The sequence below is a fragment of the Polyodon spathula genome, chromosome 5 (assembly GCF_017654505.1).
Source record: "Polyodon spathula isolate WHYD16114869_AA chromosome 5, ASM1765450v1, whole genome shotgun sequence".
In the NCBI taxonomy this organism is placed as follows: Eukaryota; Metazoa; Chordata; class Actinopteri; order Acipenseriformes; family Polyodontidae; genus Polyodon; species Polyodon spathula.
Genome location: NC_054538.1, coordinates 10,978,486 through 10,998,872, shown reverse-complemented (window position 1 = coordinate 10,998,872; position 20,387 = coordinate 10,978,486). Strand labels below are relative to the sequence as shown.

The window sequence follows — 20,387 nt, the reverse complement described above, 5'->3', positions numbered from 1 at the left end:
ATGTAGCTATAAATTTAGGGACACAATCATATAGTCAGTAAACTTTGACATGGTTTTAAACACATGAAGGGGCCTGGCCAGCTTTGAACTTGATTTCACAGCAAGAGTCAGATATAATTCCCTTGAAAGGTGGTGTTAAAGGAGTTTATGAGATGTGCAGAGCACTGGGAATGTTTACTCGGCTTTAGGGCTCTAAGCCTCGAAGAGACAATATTCCTTTTTGACACAAAGGTCCTTTTATCTTTAAAGACCCCTCATGATCTGTTATCAATGAAAACAATATTATAAAACTATAAATGAAATACAGGGTCCGGTAATTCCTATAAAAGTACTGTCTGTCACAGTCTATAAAGACCAATGCACCTTTAGATATTATTCCAAGTGGTTTTTGGTCAGGTATTTGCTAAACATTACACATGTGTTTTCCTGTGAAATCTAATTAAATGTCTAACTAATGCTTTAATGCATCTACCTCTTATTGGCTTTATTAACATTAACACTTTACTATTTTTTGTATTGTTTTTTTTTTCAGTACAGTATATGACAATCTTTAAATCCAATGCCAGAGATGAACTCTGGATCCCAGTGCCTTTGCTATAGATTGCATGGTCTGATTGCAGTTAGGCAGTTGGAGTGGGTTTTAACTATAGCACACAAAGACATTAAGTACCAGAAATTACCAGACATTTTTCATCAATTTGTATTTTAAAAAATCTGCAAGTCCCAAATTATAGTCTGGAGAGCAAGCAAACTAAAGGATCCCTGGAATACTAGTGAACATAACAAAGATAAAGGTTTTCTTTTTTAATTAATTAGTATATTGCTCCATCCAGTGGACACATGAATGTAATGCTATATAAGATTGTAATTGCAGTCATGTATCTATCAATGTATTTACAGCAAATGCAATTGGGTCTTTTTTTTTGTGAAAGTAAAATAAAATCTCTCATGGCTGGTTTCACAGATAGAATAGATTCTACTCTTGAACTAAAATTTGTAGTCCAAGATTAGTACTAATCAGAATTACATAACTAGTAACAATGTACTACACTTTTGAATCCTAAAAATAATTTTGTCATAAAGACCTTAATAAATATGTTCCAGTATGTCACCTTGTAGTACAGGTTATACAAAAATGCATGCCATTTTGTGACACAGCACAGGTGATGAACACTGTTCACTCAGTGTTAAATTCCTTCTCATTATTAATATATCAGTAAGTTTATTAAGCAGAGTTGAGTTGAGAGGATGTCCTCTTTTTCTTTTACCATTAGAACTCACCCTATATGGAGGAAGCATAAGGAATGTGTGGGAGGCAGATGGCTGCGATTGGTATGACTGAAAACATGAGATACAAAAAGTGGGTTAGTGTGATGAGGGGGGGTTGGTGTGAAGTCACACGAAACACAGGCGAACTAAAAATAAAGTGTGAATTCACAACTCTAAATTGAATTTATAAAAAAAATAAGAATATTGTTGCTGTTTTTTCTAGCTTCCATTATTCTCTGTGTTATGTAGTGTCCATCAACAAATGCAACACAAGAAACATGTATAAGGACAGAGAAGGGTTAAATGAGACTACTGTACTGTACCAAGCTTTATTAGGGTTGGGCTTATGCACAACATATGTGTCGTATGAAACTGCAAAATATGCTGGAGTATGTGTAGTTCCAAAAAGTGAAATAAATGTTACATGAGTGACTTTATTTGTACTGGGAATCATTGCACAGTCTGAGCCAGTACCTTAAAGTTGTATGCAATGTTCAATTCCAAAGCAACCTTCAAAAAAAACCAAAAAACAAACTATAAAACAACAATAGAAGGATATCCACCACAATGACATTCTCAGATTTTTTTAGAATTTGTATTTTGTATTGTAATTTGCAAAGTACCACTTGCCATCTTATTTATTCATGTATGTATTTATGTATATTCAGGTGCTTGTCAGGAAAGTGGGATTTGTTTTTCCAGCTCCCTGTAGGTGACTATAACCTTTCATAGTAATGTCCAAGGTCTATTCCATCACAAGACTTGTTCTTCCTGTATAAGCCATCACATACTGTGCTCTGTCCTTGATTTAATTGTCTCTGCATCTGCCAGTGGTCCCCACATGTAGCTGCTGCTACTGACGTCACTAACACACAAAGCAAGGATGTTGCGCTAGCCAGCACAGGGAGGTTTGCTATTATTGTGACCTCAGCCACTGAGCAACCTTGAAAGGAAAGTGGAATCTCCTATTATTTGAGTGAAGGTACAGTACCTACAATACCTACAATACTGTGTATGTATTTTAGTTGTAAAGCTGTGGTTCAGGCAGGCAGCTCTCTTTCAATGAATCTTCATAAACTGTTAACTACAATTTAAATCTCAAGCAAGCATTGGATTTCAACAGGCAACCTGTTAACAACTGCATACAAGCAAGTACTGTACATGGATCATTCTGACAACTCCCCTGCATTGTTAATATACATCAAAGCTCAGGCTAGACAGAGTTCCCTGGCAACTACCCTTTAACAGCAAGCCACAAATAACACGCCAGGAAATACACCCCTTTTGTCTCGCCTGAGGCGATGCAGCATGACTGACTGTTCAGCCTTGAGGGTGGAAGACTTCCTTGCTGCCGATCATCTAGCACAGGCGACAGTTGCTATATATCATAGCTGTAACATTCAAGGCCCCACCAACAGGGGTGCGAGCAGTGAGGCAGCACAGGGCGCTAACCTGAGTGAGCGGGGCGCCGATTGGCTGACGAATAATAAGTAAAAAATATGTAAGCAATAACGACTCAAAATAAATTCTAACATGACGAAAGAAATTAAAGCGCTTTATTAGCGCTGAGTAGTATGAAAAACTGACCACTGCGCAGCCGCGTTTTCGCTCATGTGATTTTCTGGATGCCTTATAGCAAACAAGCTCTTCAGTTCATAAAATGTTGAGGTCCTGGTAGTACTGCCGCAGCGTGTCGACAAGTAGTTGTTTTGTACTACTGTTTGGAAAATGTGACCACATACCAGAAAAAAAAATTGTAACCAGTGTTAGACTCGGGGGTGAAACGCCATTTCTCACACTCCATCTGCATTGTTATTTATCTTGACAGTAGCCTATTTTATTTCTCACCATAACAATACTGTTCATGTGTAATGTTCCCGACGCATGTTTTTCTTGTGCTGTGTCTGCGTGTGCTCTCTTGCGAAACAGTAGCCTACTGAAATTGATGTATGGCATCGTACTGAAATTGACGTGGCAACTGGTTTTTAAAGGGCGATTGCATTAATTTTTTTAAAATAATTTTATCACATAAACCTGTGTTGATTCAGTTATGACATTTCTAAAATAAACTAATAAAAAATGAGTGCAATAGCTAACCTTGTTTTGTTTTCCGTCAAAACGTACAAACTAAACAACAGCACACAACACCCACTGCCTTCCTCATCGATCCTGCGTTCCTAGCAAGATCTCTCGATTTGCTGAAAATAATTGTGAAAGCTCACAATACAAAGCGAAGATTGTCTAATATCATACCAGTGTTTACAAATACACAACACGCCTGTTATTATTAGGCGGTAACGTAAAGCCTTCTGTTCTTTTTTTTTTTTATTGCACACATGGTCGTGTTCATTTATTTGTGACCTGCTATTTTGTCTGATTTTAATGTCTTTTTAATTTTTTTTTTTAATGTATACATTTTGTTGCTTGTTTCTTATTTCTGTAATGTATGGTCTTTATATGTTTTATTGTAAGAGCTTTGGGATACTATATTGTATGTAAAAGGGGCACAAGTGTAAGGTTAATATTGTCTGTTTATTTATGCTTTCGTTTTTATTTGCGCCCTGCAGTTTCATAGTCTTTTTTATGGCTTAGGATGCAGCAACGATATTTATTCGATAGCACGTACGCGATTCGTGTGTAGCTATATTGTGGTCATTTTGAGGACTTGTCTTATTTGACAGAACTGAAAGAGTTCCTTTGCTATGTTGTATTGTGACTGGCTGTGCTGTCAAATGACAGTGTGTCATTTTGAGAGATGTCCTGCAGTGTTGATACCAAGCTATTTCTATTTTGTGGTCGGAATATCCTCCAGTTTTAAATAATCATTGTATCCTTGCAGTCCTAGCTGCTAATTTCACCCTACAGACAGGTGACAGGCTGTGACAGGTGTTTATAATGTTGCGTCCAGCCCTGTGTAATATATGTTGTCAGTATGATTTTAACAACATAATGATATTTTCATTTTAGTGCTTCCAGAAATTGAGGTAAATAAACCAGCCAAGTAACTCATTAACTGCAGATACTATGGATATAGTGGGCGATTTTAACTTCACAAAATCGACTGTTTGAACTGCAACAAAAAATAAACAAACAACAAAAACAAACAAACAAAAAAACAATAAACCCCGGAGGATACAGCAAAAAACAAAACAAAACAAAACAAAAAAAACCCCAGACGAGCAGTAATGAAAGACCAGACATATCCAGGGGACACTGCATCGAGGAGGCCTCATAAATCAGTAACTATTGTACTTGCCAATATCAGAATAGATACAATTGGACATAGTCAGTGCTGCTAGTTTGCTGTAGATTTGTAAAGCTGTATCTAGTGCTTTACAGTCATTGTGTTTTATAATGATAGCAGTATGCCAGTCCCATGAGGTGCTTCAATCACACTATAAACCCGAATCTCATAATTTTATGTAGGTCTATATCTATAAATTGGATTAGAACAGATCGATATGAAGTAATTTGCAGTTTATTCTAATCAGAATGACGGGTTAAAATTGAAATTGCATTTATTTCTAGAAAACCTTACGTACTAGTTTTCCATTTCACAGCAGTATATCGAGCCGTGATTGCTTCAGAAAGTAGACGTATTTGTCCCTGTAGCATTCTTATAGTTCTGCTCTCTCGTTCTTTCTGTCTCTCCCATAATGGGACAGCCCATTGGCATTAACCTGTATGTGCAGAAGTTTTTATATGTATAAAATAAAATATATTATTATTATTATTATTATTATTATTATTATTATTAATTTGTACATTTTTTTGACATTGGTTGATGTCACACCTGCATGCACAGCGTATAGTTTGTTTACAGTTTGTTTCCCCGAGCTCTTGTACTTGGTTTTACCCGTTTCCAAGACGACTGAAGGACGCGTGCCCTTGCTGTATACGTGACCTTAAGTAACAATGCAGTTTACTCATATTGACACTGGTTTCTACTAGTCGTCACACTCACTGTAAAGTGTACCAGCTTTTCTAACTTTCCTAATCTTAAAGAAAAAAAACAAAAAAACAATTGCATTTGGACTGCATTTTGTAACACTCATCAGCACATAGATAGCAGTTTAATTTTAGCTTCACAGGTTACTAATTACCTTTTACGTTCACAAGAAAAATGACCACAGTCGAAGGTAAGAATACATGTTGTATGCACCACCAGCCTTGCATTGGGGGAAATGTAGCATACTCTTTCATGTTCAGCAGTACTTTTTATTAACAGAGTTTACTTTCATGTTTGTAAATTGAAAATGTGTGATGCATGATAAACTGAAATGCTTAACTACCTTTTTGTCAGACAGCCATGGGTACTCCTTTGTATTCTCACATGAAATATTTCCAAATAATTATATGATTAGTGAAATGGTTTCTGATGACACCTTTGAATGTAAACATCAATCTTTCTTTTCTACTTTCCCCTGCAGAAGAGACATCTGAGGTCTTGACAGCTTGTGATTTTTTTTTAGTTAGTCCAATCAAGCAATCACCTCTCATTCTCTTTGTCTATCAAATAATTCTATAAAATACTATTGTACATAAAGAATTTTTTTAGACTCCTATATAATTTCATGGAACTACCATGTAACATAATACTTGCATAGTGTGTTTGTTGTACTATAATTTCAAAACAATAACATACATTATTTACAAAAAAAACGGTACCTCACAATAGATCACTGATGTATTCTATAGAAATAATGTGGTACAAAGTAGCATGATTTGGGATTCCTGGGTAGCTTTCTTCAGTAGTTTTCCATTCTGTGCATGCTACAAAACATTGTTCGCTTTCCCATTTGATTACATTCGCAAAGCTCATTTAGCTTCCAGCACACAAACTAAACCAGCAGTTCATTCTGGGGCATTGTTATAATAATAATAATCTTTATATAGCGCCTTTCATAATGGACCACCATCACATGAGATATAAAAATGTTGATTGTCATTGTTTGTGTCGCTATGCAAGTATAATTTTGTCTGTGAACTTTGTTTGACCTTAAGGCTGTATTAGTATTTGGTAAGAACAAGAATATTCTGTGACATTCGACAATGTGTAAGACTGTAGAATCTCAAGTACACAGCCATTAGATGCAGTTGCATGCCGATACCCTAAAATGTACTTATAACCTTTTGAACTCTGCTAATTCTAATTTTCAGCCAAAAAAAGTTGTGTTAATATTAATTGTGGTCAAAAACATCATTGCTTTCCTTTTACTGATGTTTTGTACATGATGCAGTCTCCCAGATGGAGTGCTAATTTTGTATAATTGTTACATTTTAGAGTAATAACTATGAACTAGTGATTTTATGAACATAGAAGTGGTTACAGTTAAGTTGTAAACAAGTCAGATATAATTAAAGTTTGAGTTGATAAATATGCACTCTGCATTGGTAAATATGCCTTTCTGTGTTGCTTGGTGTTTATTAATAAGGTTTGTTAAACTGTTGTAGTGAGTGGATTCATTATGTCTAATCCACAAATAACACTAATATAAGTGAGGCACTTAACAAAGAACAATATCCCATTTAATTATTCATTATTAGGAGTAGGTATTATATAACATCTGGGTATCACTGTACTTGGAAGAGGTCTTACTTCCTGAAATATTCAGGGTTGCACTGTTTTTTTTCTTCTTCTTTTCAGTTCTCAGAGGTGATAAAGTCCAGCTGCACAAACCTCGTGGAAGGAGGTATCATCCACATGGCCACGGAGAGGAGACCTACTTTAGGCCTCACATACAGCATGTTGAGCCCCACTACACAGAGTGAGTTATCTTAAACAGACTGTACTGGGAGAACTTAGAGCTCTATGGTGATGTTGACTGCTGATGACTGTGGGCAAAGTTGAGAGCACCTAGCCCACTGCACTTGTATTGCAAGTTCGATTTGAACACTGTTCAGTGCTGCTCCACTCAGTAAAATGCTGTTATGTTTTGAACAGACCATACCGATGTCATTTTCTTAAATCAAATGTTTTGTTAACAACTCATAGATGTTGTACATAAACATAATCTATTACAACTTTAGATTTACAAAGCAGTCTTGAAAAATGGTGATTCCGTTTTAGTTAATTATAACTAGCATTAATATCTTTAGCAGCGTAGAACTCAGAAATCATTAAAATACAATTAAACACCAGAAATCAAGCAGATTATATCTATGCATTAACACATTAAAACATTCATAAAGCAGGTTCTGAGTTCTGAGTCAGTAAAACTACAGCTCATTAGCTGTTACAGGAACACATTGACAGTCATGTAATCATCCCATTTGCACTTTAATTCTTACAGTGGAAGATTAGTAGGGTTTTATAAATGCCATTCCATGACCAGGGAGCAAAATAACAAAATGCTGTTTTACCATTTTAAGCTCATACAGTAGAGACTTCAGAGTTCAGAAAGCTGAGACCTAAGGGGTGGATTTTAAGTGGCAATCAGAAAACAATGCAATCAATTTAGGGAGACCATTTCATTTTCAATAGCTAGCATCCTCCTGGTTTGTTAAGTTGGTTGGTCTCTCCCTGCTTCATCTGTGCTAATGCTGATGCTTCACAGTGTTTCACACATTACAGTGCTTTTTAATTTTCCATGCAGCTGAAAAACATTTTTTTAATATCATTTGTCTTTCTTTGGGGAGACAAAAAAATATATATATTTTTTAATATAATTTTTTAATGTATTATAAAAAAAACACATATTGTGTATAACGTTGCATCTTGGTACCAGCATGCAAATACGTTTATTATTAATATAATAATAATAATAATAATAATAATAATAATAATAATAAATAATAATAATAAACTTTATTTTGTGTAGTGCCCTTAAAAGCAGTCATCTCATAATGCTTCACAATTAATAGTACAGCAATAAATAAACAGATTATACATAAAAACACAAGGAAATAAAACAATCATAAAATACCTCATTAATTATACTCTTATTTATTCACGCTTAATCAACATTCTGAGGTAAAACTATAAGAAACAACACACCATAGATGAAGTCATTGTCAAAAAAAGATTCCTTTCAGATTACAGTAGCACATAGTGTACTGGTTAATTCTGCTTGAAGCAAACATAATAGTTTATTATTATTATTATTATTATTATTATTATTATTATTATTATTATTATTATTATTATTATTATTATTAATAAAATAAAAACTGAACTGATTAAAAACAAGAAGCACTATTTATAGATGTTAAATTGAACAGTGCCATTGAAATTGCAGCTTTGAAGATTTACAGACCCTTTTTTTAGATGTTCTTAACAATAGGTGGGGCTGCAGCAAATGATTTTGAGCAGCGTGGTATTTGATCATTGCTGTCCTTGTCACTGAATGAGGAAGTGAAGGGCAGTGTGGCTCCACTGTTTGCTGTCGCTTGAAGGCAGTGCCCAGTAATTTTAAGGCTTCCCTCACACCTGTGCCCAGTGACACATTATATTCCGTGTTTCAAGCTCTGCTTCACTAAGGGCATCTAGGATGTCAGTAAAAACCCGGGGCTTCAGGGATTTTACTAATATCTTTTTTCAAACTAGTATGGGGCAGAGAGGATGTTCAGGGATGGAGTGAATGAAACCTACACATTTTTATTTGATTTACTGTAATTTTTGTGATTCCAGGTTTGTTCATTAAAATTTAGATTGAAACTTTCCTGGTCATTTTCATCATGGCAAAGCACAAACGAGTCTGCTTTTAAATCAGACCTTCTTTGCCACGTCTGGTCATGTTTATTTGCACATCAAGTCAAACCTTTCTCACAAGATATGCGGCAGTGTCAGGTGAGAGTGCTCGGGAGGGTTTTATTTATTTATTTATTTTTAAATCGTCCTTGGTGATCCGGGGGTTGTAACAGAAGGCATCCATGCCAGATTTGTGGGACGGCTTCAAAGTGGCAACAAAGGTGTTGCTTGCATTTTGAAATTCACTTTGCAGTTTATTGCTGGACTGTTTAAAAAACAGTTAAGAGAGTCACATAGCTTAAGATTGAATACTCCCGTCCCTCTAACTACGGACAGTGTCATGCATCTCCCATAGCAAATTATTTAGATCATGTGTATTTTTTTTCTTCCTTTCCTATGTCCAGAAGCTGCTCTTCCGTAAGTTCAAGCTGCCTAGTATCAGTACTTTTTTACCACTTGAATTAGTGTTGGTGTCCGATTCAGACTCATCCAAAATCTCATCTAGTTTGATTTCCCAAACGACCAGAATTGACATAAATCTTGTCAGTCATCTTTATTGCGAATTTAAATATAGCTACCGTTTTTTAAATTAATTTGTTAAAAATTATATATTAAATATGATTAGTCATGTTTATTAATAAAAATTTAAATATGGCTACCGTTTTTTGCTTTTTTTGTTGTTTTTTTTTTCAAAATTTTAGTGGCGTATGGATATCTACAAGTGAGTCACCACTGTTTGAGAAGAAGTGCTAACCCTGGGGGTATGCTGTAATGCACATTCTAAAATTGCAACCTTGCATATTTAGGGTGGAAGGCACCCAAGCACCTAAAAGAGTTTTGGAAACACACACACACACACACACACACACACACACACACACACACACACACACACATATATATGTGTGTGTGTGTGTGTATATATATATATATATATATATATATTATATATATATATATATATATATATATATATAGTGAATGATCCATTCTATTTTGTTGTGGTAGCCAACTGGCAGTATGAGAGGTGACACACTTAGTCAGAGAGTAAGGCTGAAGAATGAGTAGTTTTATTATACTTTCAAATAAGGGTTATGCAGACCAACCAAACCGGTAAAGAAAATAATAAAACAAAAAGAAACCTGACTGCTAATCTCACTTCTTGAACCCTCACTATGGCTTGCATGAGCTTGTCTCGTTTTCTAAATGTGCAAGGTTGTAATTTTAGAATGTGCTGTCTTAATGGAACTCTGTAGCTATATATGGTTTTCTTTGTTTACTGTAGCCTACCCCCAGGGCACTTATAGAAACCATATTGTCAGAATTGCACCTTCTCTTTATATCTATCTATCTATCTATCTATCTATCTATCTATCTATCTATCTATCTATCTCTATATATATATATATATATATATATATAATATATATATATATATATATATATATATATATATATATATATATATATATATATATATATATATATATATATAATATATATATATAGGCTCTGATAATATGCTCTGAGCACACTCATTTAATTTGAAATTTTAACGAGTCAGAGCAGTAGTAGTGCTCTTTTCGGTTTATTAAATGCTTTAAAAGGTGGATTGAGTGGTTCCAAGCCACTTTGCATCTCTGCTAATAGGCAGCCTGGGCATTTCCAGTGCCTTTACAAGTTTAACAGCATTAATACTTCAGTACAGTAATACAAATACGGTATCATATGCTTAGCCTTCCTACAACATACATTATATCACAAATATAAATCCTATACCTTATAGCAATGCATCCAGTATAAACAAGTATAAATTCAAATATATGCTTACCTTCCAGAATATGGAAGTGTGGTGTAGGATATATTGAGAAATAACAACTGTCTTCAAAAGGCAGGGACTTCTGAATTCGTTCAAACAGCAATCACTTTTTCAGAGACCCTCAGAGCTTGCAAGATCAAGTTAAGTGGTGGTGAAAGGGGTCTTGCTCTGGGCTTATATAGGATTTTCCTTCCATTGAATACATCAGGAGTCCCAATTAAATCTGATCATCAATCTGCCTTGACAGTTCTTGTCTTTGAGTTAGTGATATTTTCTCGATGGATCCATTCAGCTCTTTCTAAACTAATTGGAGTTTACAAAAAGCATTCAAAATATATTGGATATAACTCCTTTCCAGTGTGATGGAACATGATCTCATAGTTCTCATTTTCAACACTCCTTTCTCTAAAATGTCAGATGAACCAAAGTTCACAGGATCCTTGCTATAATACAATACGATACAAGTTTATATGTGTATTAAAAAAGATGCTGTTTTATATATAACATTAACCTGTGTAATTACATTAACCTGGGTCTACAATATATTCCCTCTAAGCAGCATATCTTGTCAACTTCTCAGATTAGTTTACTTTCATATACAGGTGTGTTAACAAAGTATTGGACAAAGACTATAGGAGTTTATCACAAGCCTTTGAAATTCAACCAGTAAGCATACATAGGTCAGTTATTTCCATTTAAATTTAAGCTAAAATGAACATGTTCAAAATAATAGCCTTATTTAAATGTGTCATGCTTGGACTAAACCTGACTTCACTGTTCATAAAACATTGCCTGCACAAGCAGATTTCAGACACCCTGTTTTAATTGATATGAAACTCCACTGTAAGCGCTTTTCCAAATTCACCGCATGAAGTCATTTTTTGGCTCTCAAACATCATCCCAATTAAAGTCACTGCCTGCCTGATAAGAACTAATACTGTAGACACCTTTTCTATCTTAAATGATATGCTTGCTTCGGCTGCCAAGTTTTCATTAATTTCTATGATGTAACCAGTGACGACCAGTAAATCTCGCTTCGATTGCCAAAACATATTCTTTCATGCCCAGTACAGCTTTTGCTTGTAAGCAGGTGAAGGGGGTCACAGAATTAGTTATATGCTTCCAGCAAGTTGACTGTATGCTAAAGTTATACAATACAGTTTACACTTTATTGTCTTACATTCAAAAATAACAGTTCCTCTGTTTTCTATTGCAGTAAAACCTTTATAGAAACCAAACATTTATATTCTTTAGTTTAATTGATATTTTATTGTCGAAAAGACTTTTATTTGGAGACAGAAACTGAACTAATTCTTCAATTGATTAAATGAAATGAACATTATCTCAAATGTGTCTTAATAATTTGTTTACAACATTGTCAATGTCAGACATCTGTTATAACAAACTTTTAATATGTTATTTCAACAATTTAACTTTAAATGACTCTATAACATATATTTTCAATTCAGATACTTCAATACTTTAATTTTACTCCATTGATCTGTTATGAAGTAATTTAAGCTTTCAATGGAGGGTCCAGTTATTTTCATCTAATGTTAAAATGTTAGAATGTAATAGTTTTAAAGTGACTGAACAAAATCTGACCTCCTCTGTTCATACAAAATCCAGTTGAAGTAGATTTTAAGACATAGCCTTTTGCCAGTTTTGGGGGTTGATTAATATGAGACACTACCATAAGCATTTTCTAATACTCATTATTTTAGACCAAATTTTAACTTCACGCAGTAAACTGTTGTATACTTTTCCTTCCCATTTCTTCTTGCCAGGTTCTAATTAATTTCTGTTATATATATATATATATAGAAAATGTTTATTTTAATACAAACTCCTATCTTCTGTTATCCGAAAAGTATTTAGTTTGTTAATATTAATGAGATCGCTCATTATAGAGAGGATCTTGGCGCTTAAATTGCTGACCATCAAAAAATCCCAGCTACATTGGCCAAAACCAATGAGTCATCTTTAACACTGCTTTTACAAATCAGTTCACTGTATATTTAAAGTTACAGTTTATACTTTAAATGATTTTATAACATGTATTTCTAATTCCGATACTTCAATATAGCAATCTCTTTTATACATTGTAATATTATTAATTAGGCACCTGCTTGGTAGCAAATGCAACCTTGAATATATACATTTACTTAATGTTATCATATTAGGTTTCTTATTTATTTAAATAGTTTAGTTTTTTCTTATTGTAATCAAACCTAGTTCGATTGCTTCTGGCATATTAACTCTGTTTCAAAGAGTTTGCCATTCTGCTCTCACTGGATTAGAATGTTTTAAGGCTCTAATTAACAAAGATTATTGCCTGAAAGGGAGGTTTGGAACTTTTAACAGGTCGACCTGACCTTTTGATACCAGGAGCTCTCTTTTTCAGGCTGTACATAGACTTATTCAAAAGAATACAAAATACAGGATCCTGCAACATTACTATTAGCAATGTATTTCATTCTATAGCATGCAATCCTTATCTAATAAGCCAGCTTGTTCCCAGCAAGATTCAGATTCTCCTGGCTCAGATCGAAGTGGCTCTGCGAACACTACAACAGGCCTGTGCATCTAGCGTCTTACATTACAGATGTGGGCGACCAGGGCTTTTACTTGATACCTGCAATAACTTAAATCTATCAAAGAACCGCACACCCTTGCAACAGAGGCCTTCCATATAAAAGGATCTAATGACTTATAGCACAAAAGGGTCATACCAGAACCATTATGTTCTTCTCTCTATGAGTAAGTATTTGTAGTAAATAGATCAATACAATAGACAGTGATTTTACAGTGGCCATCTGCTTATCCTGCTGATGTTTCCTGGGAAACCATAATTCTAACAAACAAAAATCTTTACAGAACATTATGCAAATACCGTAGTTAAAAATAAAAAGTTTATCGTGCATGCTTTCCAAAGTTTAACTAAATTAATGTTGATGCTGACCGAGGCAGTCAACATTTGATGATGCTTAAAATCTGAAGTTACTTGAATAATTAAATACACAATGCTGTCTTTTGGATGAAAAAACTGTCAAACTATAACACTGGATAATCTTTAATCAGTCTGTCTGGCAACAGATGGACCATTTTACAAAGGTTTTTATGTAGTAATTATTTTTATGGACTTCTATGAAATGTGCACATTGATTATGAGACACTATCCAATGTCATGATTGCATGGATAAATGCTGTAGTGTTTTTAAAACACACACACACACACACATATCAGCCAAAGACAGCAATGGACAAATTCCATCCAGTTTCAGCCTTGGGGAAAACGCTGGCTTGGGACACAGCATTTAAATATGTTACAAAAGTAAATTGCCATCATTTATTAATTTTTTTAGGGCCTTTACCAACAGCTATGATGTGATTAGGGCAGCTAGTCAAAGCCGCTTGGCTCTAGATCCACGACTATCATTTGCAGCCCCTTACTTGTTCTGCAGCATCATCCCAGATGTCCAAGGTTTTGATTCTACTGCAGTTTTCCAGGGGCAGCCTTTATCTAAACCAGCCTCTGGAAAGTTTCTGGGTCCATGACAATTCGCCCCGTCAATTAGTCCCGTGACAATTCGCCCCTGTGACAATTGGTCCCCAAAAGATATTCGCTGTATGAACATTCATAACCACGTGTTTAAAGCTGTTGAAATGTCATTGCAAACTGTAAGAAATAACTGTGAACCGCTTGTGTGAATGGGGCGTGTTGGGAAATGCGGGTTGTGTATGGTTTATGTCTCTTTCTGCTGTCGCTGTTGCTTCAGCTCTCAGGTCTCTATCACTCCCTGCTGTGCGTGATCAGCCTCTATTTTGTTTTTAAATGCTTACCTCTAAGTTTCCTTGCAAAACTTTCAAAATGTTATCTTTAATAAGCTGGCCACTAACAGGAATTAAAACAGATGTTTCAAGTTTTCCTGCTGAAGCGCTGTTGTGTAGAGGGTAAGATAAATGTGCTACAATGTAGAAGCTGTAGTTTTTGTGACATGTTAATTATTAAAAGTGACATTACTAGAATCTATAAGTTTAGGTTATCACGTCTGTTACAAAGTAGGTTATGTTGGTTTTACATTTAATGACATAACCTCTATTTTGTAATTCTACAGACAAACATTTCTTAACATTAAATTGATCCAGTACACGATGGAAAACTGACCCTCACTTAATATTAAAATAAGTATACTATAGATAACAGAAAAGTGATAGAAGAAAGTTTATTTTATGGAGTTTTCAGAACATAACAAACAATGATCTCGTCCCTTAATATAGAGCCAGGCTTTGACAGTTCTTTAGAAGTTATTTAGAATCCTGTTACAATAACAAAAAATGGTTACCAAAAGTGAACTGGTGTCAAATGTAAGACAAAGGTAGTTAATGGACGAATGGATTCGTTGGCCCACATAAGCTGTAACTTTACTTGGACCTTTTCCCCAACTCGTACAGAAATAATAGTGCACCCAACCAAGATATCTGCACTATGGCAACGCCCTCTACCCAAAACATTAAAGGGAACCCAACTGAACTGAAGTCATTTAGCCAAGAATAACCTTTACAAAAACATCGACTTGAAACCCCTCCACCAACTTTGTCACAATATTATTGTTTTCTTAATTGTCTTAAATGATGTTTGTTCGTTTTTAGTATGAAAAAAAACAACCCTTGGAATCTACATCTTTTTGTTTAATGAAAGCGGTCTGCAAGGATCTTTTTAAGAGATGGAGAGATGAAAGAAAACAGAGAAAGAAGGAGAGAGTGCCGTCTCCAGGCTGAGCTTTAACGAACATACTTTTAACCTTTTGCAGTCCATTTATTCAGCGCTTGTCAGACGCTTCAAGTCCAATTTATTTTCCCACGGACTGTTTATTTAACAAGGTAAAAAAAGGACAGAGGGACACATGACGCAGTTAGTTTGTAGCTAGAGTAATTACAGTTTTTTGACTATATATACCATACAAATATGCTTTAAAATCATACATAGAGTAAGAAATACAGACAAACATAAGAAATAGGAGAGTTGTAACTGCAAAAGGCTTTAAGAAGATATAAGTTATAGTTAAACTGAAGATGCTGAACGTATTGCTGTACGTATTGCTGTACAACAATGGAAGGATTATCCATCCGTTTGACTGTCATGGATGTAAGCAAATAAAACCTATTGTTTCTGAAATTTAAAAAGTCTATATGCCTGGAATTATTCTATACAAAATAAGAAATTGAACTAATATACGAAGCACATTAACTGGATGATGCGTCATAATGTATAAGCAACCTATTGCAAACTCTGAAGTGGTACATTTGTTTATTAAGAAGCCACCACACATTCCACATTTTATTCCTTTGTCCTGGTGATGTATTTCGAGCTTGTAACAAATCTCCACTTCCATATTGGTAAATTTCAGTTTTTGCTTGTGAGTATCCTCATCACCATGGCTAGTACCAGGCTGAGGTCTTTGTGTGCCATTCATTTTCTTTTGGAATGTGTACCCTACACACACAGGGTTGACCCAAACCCGCTATTTATTGTGAGAGGTGGGTAATTTTTGGGCCTGAATGTCCATGAGTTCCAACTGCAGCGGACCTTCTTCAACTCAAGAGAGTAACTGCTTAGTGTTTGATGCAAAATCACTTTCCAGTGAATTCTGATCAAACGTCAGGACTTCTTTAGGCAGATGAAAATCTATTAGCAAAGTCATTCTTCAGCTTGATCAAGAAATCTGTCCTCACATTAGTGACTTTGGCTGATGATTTTCACTATCAAGTTTTCTCTTTTTACTAGCTAGTAGAGAGAGACATCGTTATATCAATTTCAAAATAAGACAGAAAAAAATGTAATAGCAACATGAGTAAAAAAACTAAAATCACCCACAGAGTACGCAAAGCGGAACTCAATGGAACTGCCTTTCATGAGTCATGCTGAGTGGCTTAGTGACTGGAAAGGCGTGGGGTGGTGCTCACGCTGCTTTGCTGGATACAAAAATATTCACTAATTGATTTACTATGCTACTGTTTTTCTTTTTTCTTTTTCATATATTTAAGTTAATTATTATCATTTTTGTTGACTGTCGGCAGGTCCCTTTGTTCTCTATGGTTGTTCTTGTTTTCAGAAGTGACCTTGACTGGAATTCAAGGGTACGATGGCTTCCTCATCCTCGTTATAGTGATGCCCCATTCCCTGAAATTAAAGCAATTAGATTTCCCAGTGAAACCAGATTGCTCAGGTCATTTCCAGGTGAGTCACTTGGTTTTGTAATTTATATCTGGAATTCATCGGCTTAATTATTTTATTGTATAGTAATTCTTTAAGCAAAATGTGACTAATGAATAGAGACTTAATGCCTGAACTATTAGCTGTGGAGTCTGGAGGGAAATTAGAACAACGAACAATTTGTTGCATTGTTGTATTGCTCTGGAGTGTATCAGTATTCATGCATATCAGTTCAAACAAGGAGTGGATGTGTTTTACTGTCCACAAGGAATAAAGTACATGTTTGGATTGTACTGGGTTGTATTTACAGATAAATATTGTGGGATATTTAGTACCTGTGTTCTCAAATAACTAATTGTGCTTGCTTAATGCTTAGTGAGCAACACAGCTGAATGATGTGGGGGAATCTGTATTATGACATTTGTCATCGGACTGGTATCCCTGCACCATTATCTCAGTGGAGAGCTATGGCAACATGACATGACGGCTGCTGGTAATAAATAGTCCCAGTATGCATCTTGACTGTGTTGGACGTTTTTACAATTTATTTAACAGAAGCAAATATGGAGTCGAATTCAGAATGGACATTCTATCCCAGATTTGGCCTTCCTGTGACCTATCATTTTGGGAAAAAGTGTACCATCAATGGGGTTCACGTTCGTAACTCGACATCCACATCTGAGCGAACTGTTCCTATGATGGTAGGGAGGAAAAAGAAGAGTGAGTGTTGGAAGTTCAGAGTGCTTTAATATCTTGTCAATGATGTTAATTTAATAAACCGGTAACAGAAATAAGTCAAATCTGTATTTAAATCCCCCTGTTTTAAAGGAGCATCTGTCTAAAGTGAAACCACTTAAAGATTTCTCATGACAATAAACATCTCTCTCATGTATACTGTAGTGACCATGAGCTGCATATCACTGCTGTGCTGTTTAGTCTTGTTCAGTTTTTTTTTTTTTTTTGTTAAACAATATAGGACTGCACAGATTTAAATGAGAACTAGAATAATAATTTAAAAAAAAGATCTGGTTTACAGGAAATGAAACAGATAAGAATATTAAATCAAGTTTTCCAGATCATGTATTGATTGAATATTTAATTTTAATTTAAGAACTAAATCTTCATTTATATAAACAATATTTTTAAGGGACTTAGGTTTAGTCCGGAATTATTATATATATAATATATATATATAATATATATATATATATATTTATATATATATATATATATATATATATATATATATATATATATATATATATTTTTTCGTTTTGCCTTTCAGCCATTAGGTCCCATAGTTTAACCTCTCCAGGTAATAAGCCTTATTATACTGCAGAGTACAGCCCAGGCTTTCACAAGATGGGATCAACTAGACCTGTGCCTAACTTTAGGTTTGTGAATTATCTTTATTTACTCAATCTTTAATATAAACATATGAACCTAGAAATATAAACCTACATTTGCTTGCATAAACTTTCTGCTAAGATGTCTGACAGCTGAAGTGAAGGAAACGGGAGTTCCTAACCTTCCATGAACTAAAAATATACTATTCTACAATATTTCCAGTGAATATATGAATTTAAATCTCAACAAGATATGTGCTTATGACTGGTTTCACAAACCCCGATTAAAACGGGTTTTGGATTACCATATTGTAACATTAGATAGTCCAGCATTTGTGCTAAGAAACCTTTATAAAAGTTTACAGCTGTATTTTTGCAGTTTTACATTGCATAGTTTACCCTGGTTTGCCATGTTTTATGCTTACCTATGCTTTACTGTGTTTTCACTGTGCTTTATTACACTTAGCATTTTACAATGGTAAACTTTTATAAAGGACAGTCTGTGAAACCAGCCATTCGTTTATTTGAATGATTTAAACAGCTGCAGAACTATCACTTCTCATCAATCCTGCTGGTGTTCGCACTCTAGGGGTAATTTGATTCTCTAACATAACTATGTCTAATAAAAAAATGTTTTAGTGATCCACGTGTACTAATGTTAGAGTGCTGTTATTAAGACCCTTTGCAGTTTAGCACAAGGAAATAGACCCCAAAGTGTATGGTTGAGGACATTTAAAATGTCAAGTAGCTAAAAAAAAACTCCATAGAGCTTTCCATTAAAGGTTTTTCAAACCTCTGTAACAAAGTTAAATGTGTACGTCATTTTTTTTTAGGGGATCGCCAATCATAAGAGCTGACACATTCATTCCTCTTCAGCCAAAGCCTGTATTTCCATGGTATGTATTTGATTGAGACTTCAGAAAGCAGGGTGGTTCAAATCCCAGTCAATCGAAGTTGCCGATCTGGTCTGGGGAGCCACAGGGAGTGCTGCTTTTGTCTTTGCATCCCCCTGGTAAAAAAAAAAAAATATTGGCTGCGTTCAGTAACTTGTTGTGTCCAATTTACATTTTCCTGCATGCATTAGAAAATTAAAATTACATAAACTATAGTTAAATCTCATAATTTCATTAATCTTTTTAAAGCAAACCTTTTAAAGAGAAGCAGAAGATTCAACAGCGGGAGGAGGAATCACACGAAGTAAAGATGTTGAGCACTTGGAGGTCAGCATCACCTATACTTAAATCTTAACAACAAAGCGGGGAAAAAGAAGAGTCGTGTGAATTTAAACCTGTATATAGTAGCTAACAGGTTAAGGATAACAGTTGTGTTTTTTTTAGCTGCTGGCTTCTATATTTTGTAAATTCTGATGAAGGTCACAGAAATGCTGATTTGACTTGTTCACTATTTAACCTTGATGTTGCTCAAATAAAAGTTACAAATATTTGGGTGAAAAAAATCCTGAGTGTGAATACTCCTCGTTGCAGCTACAACTGAAAGTAATATCCTTTCAGTTAGAGAACATTGTTGAGAGGTTGACTGAAAAACCAGAAAACTCCCAAGATCACATCCCAGTCAGGTTGTAAACCTCAATGAACACCCTTGACCTCAAGTTAAGAGCAGAAGTACGCAGTGACATTTGGGTCTTATTTTCAAAAAGTCTGTTGCATCCCAAAAGCTTCTGTTTTGGAATTGAACTGGGGAATTGGAGTTGAAGCATGGTGCTTTCAGCATGATATAGATCTTGAGTGGATGTTTTTCATGGTTAGGATCATAACATAAATTGAGTCATGTAAAGTGGAAAAGTAATTGCAGGTAATTACAAAGAAATCTGACTGCAACCAAATTAATTAATAAAAACAAATATTATCCATGGAAAACACTGGATTAGTGACAGAGATTAATCACGGGGCTGAAAGGGTGGATTTGCACACACTATGCCATTACATTGTTTTACACTATAATAGGTTAAAATACGTCTTACAGTCTCCTGCAGAATATTCCCCATAATTTAATTTGCTAGTGCTGACTTCCAAAAGATTCAGAAAA

General features: G+C 34.8%; 1 protein-coding gene across 1 annotated transcript; it reads left to right on the top strand.

The window, feature by feature from the left end:
- The first annotated feature begins 5,192 nt into the window (after nt 1–5,192).
- LOC121315246 (spermatogenesis-associated serine-rich protein 1) lies at nt 5,193–19,746 on the top strand. The gene is made up of 7 exons (XM_041249287.1): nt 5,193–5,408; nt 6,917–7,037; nt 16,895–17,019; nt 17,551–17,715; nt 18,281–18,389; nt 19,175–19,237; nt 19,484–19,746. Exons 1-7 carry the CDS (start codon nt 5,393–5,395, stop codon nt 19,587–19,589), a joined length of 705 nt encoding a protein of 234 aa, XP_041105221.1. The 5' UTR covers nt 5,193–5,392; the 3' UTR covers nt 19,590–19,746.
- The last annotated feature ends 641 nt before the right edge of the window (nt 19,747–20,387 follow it).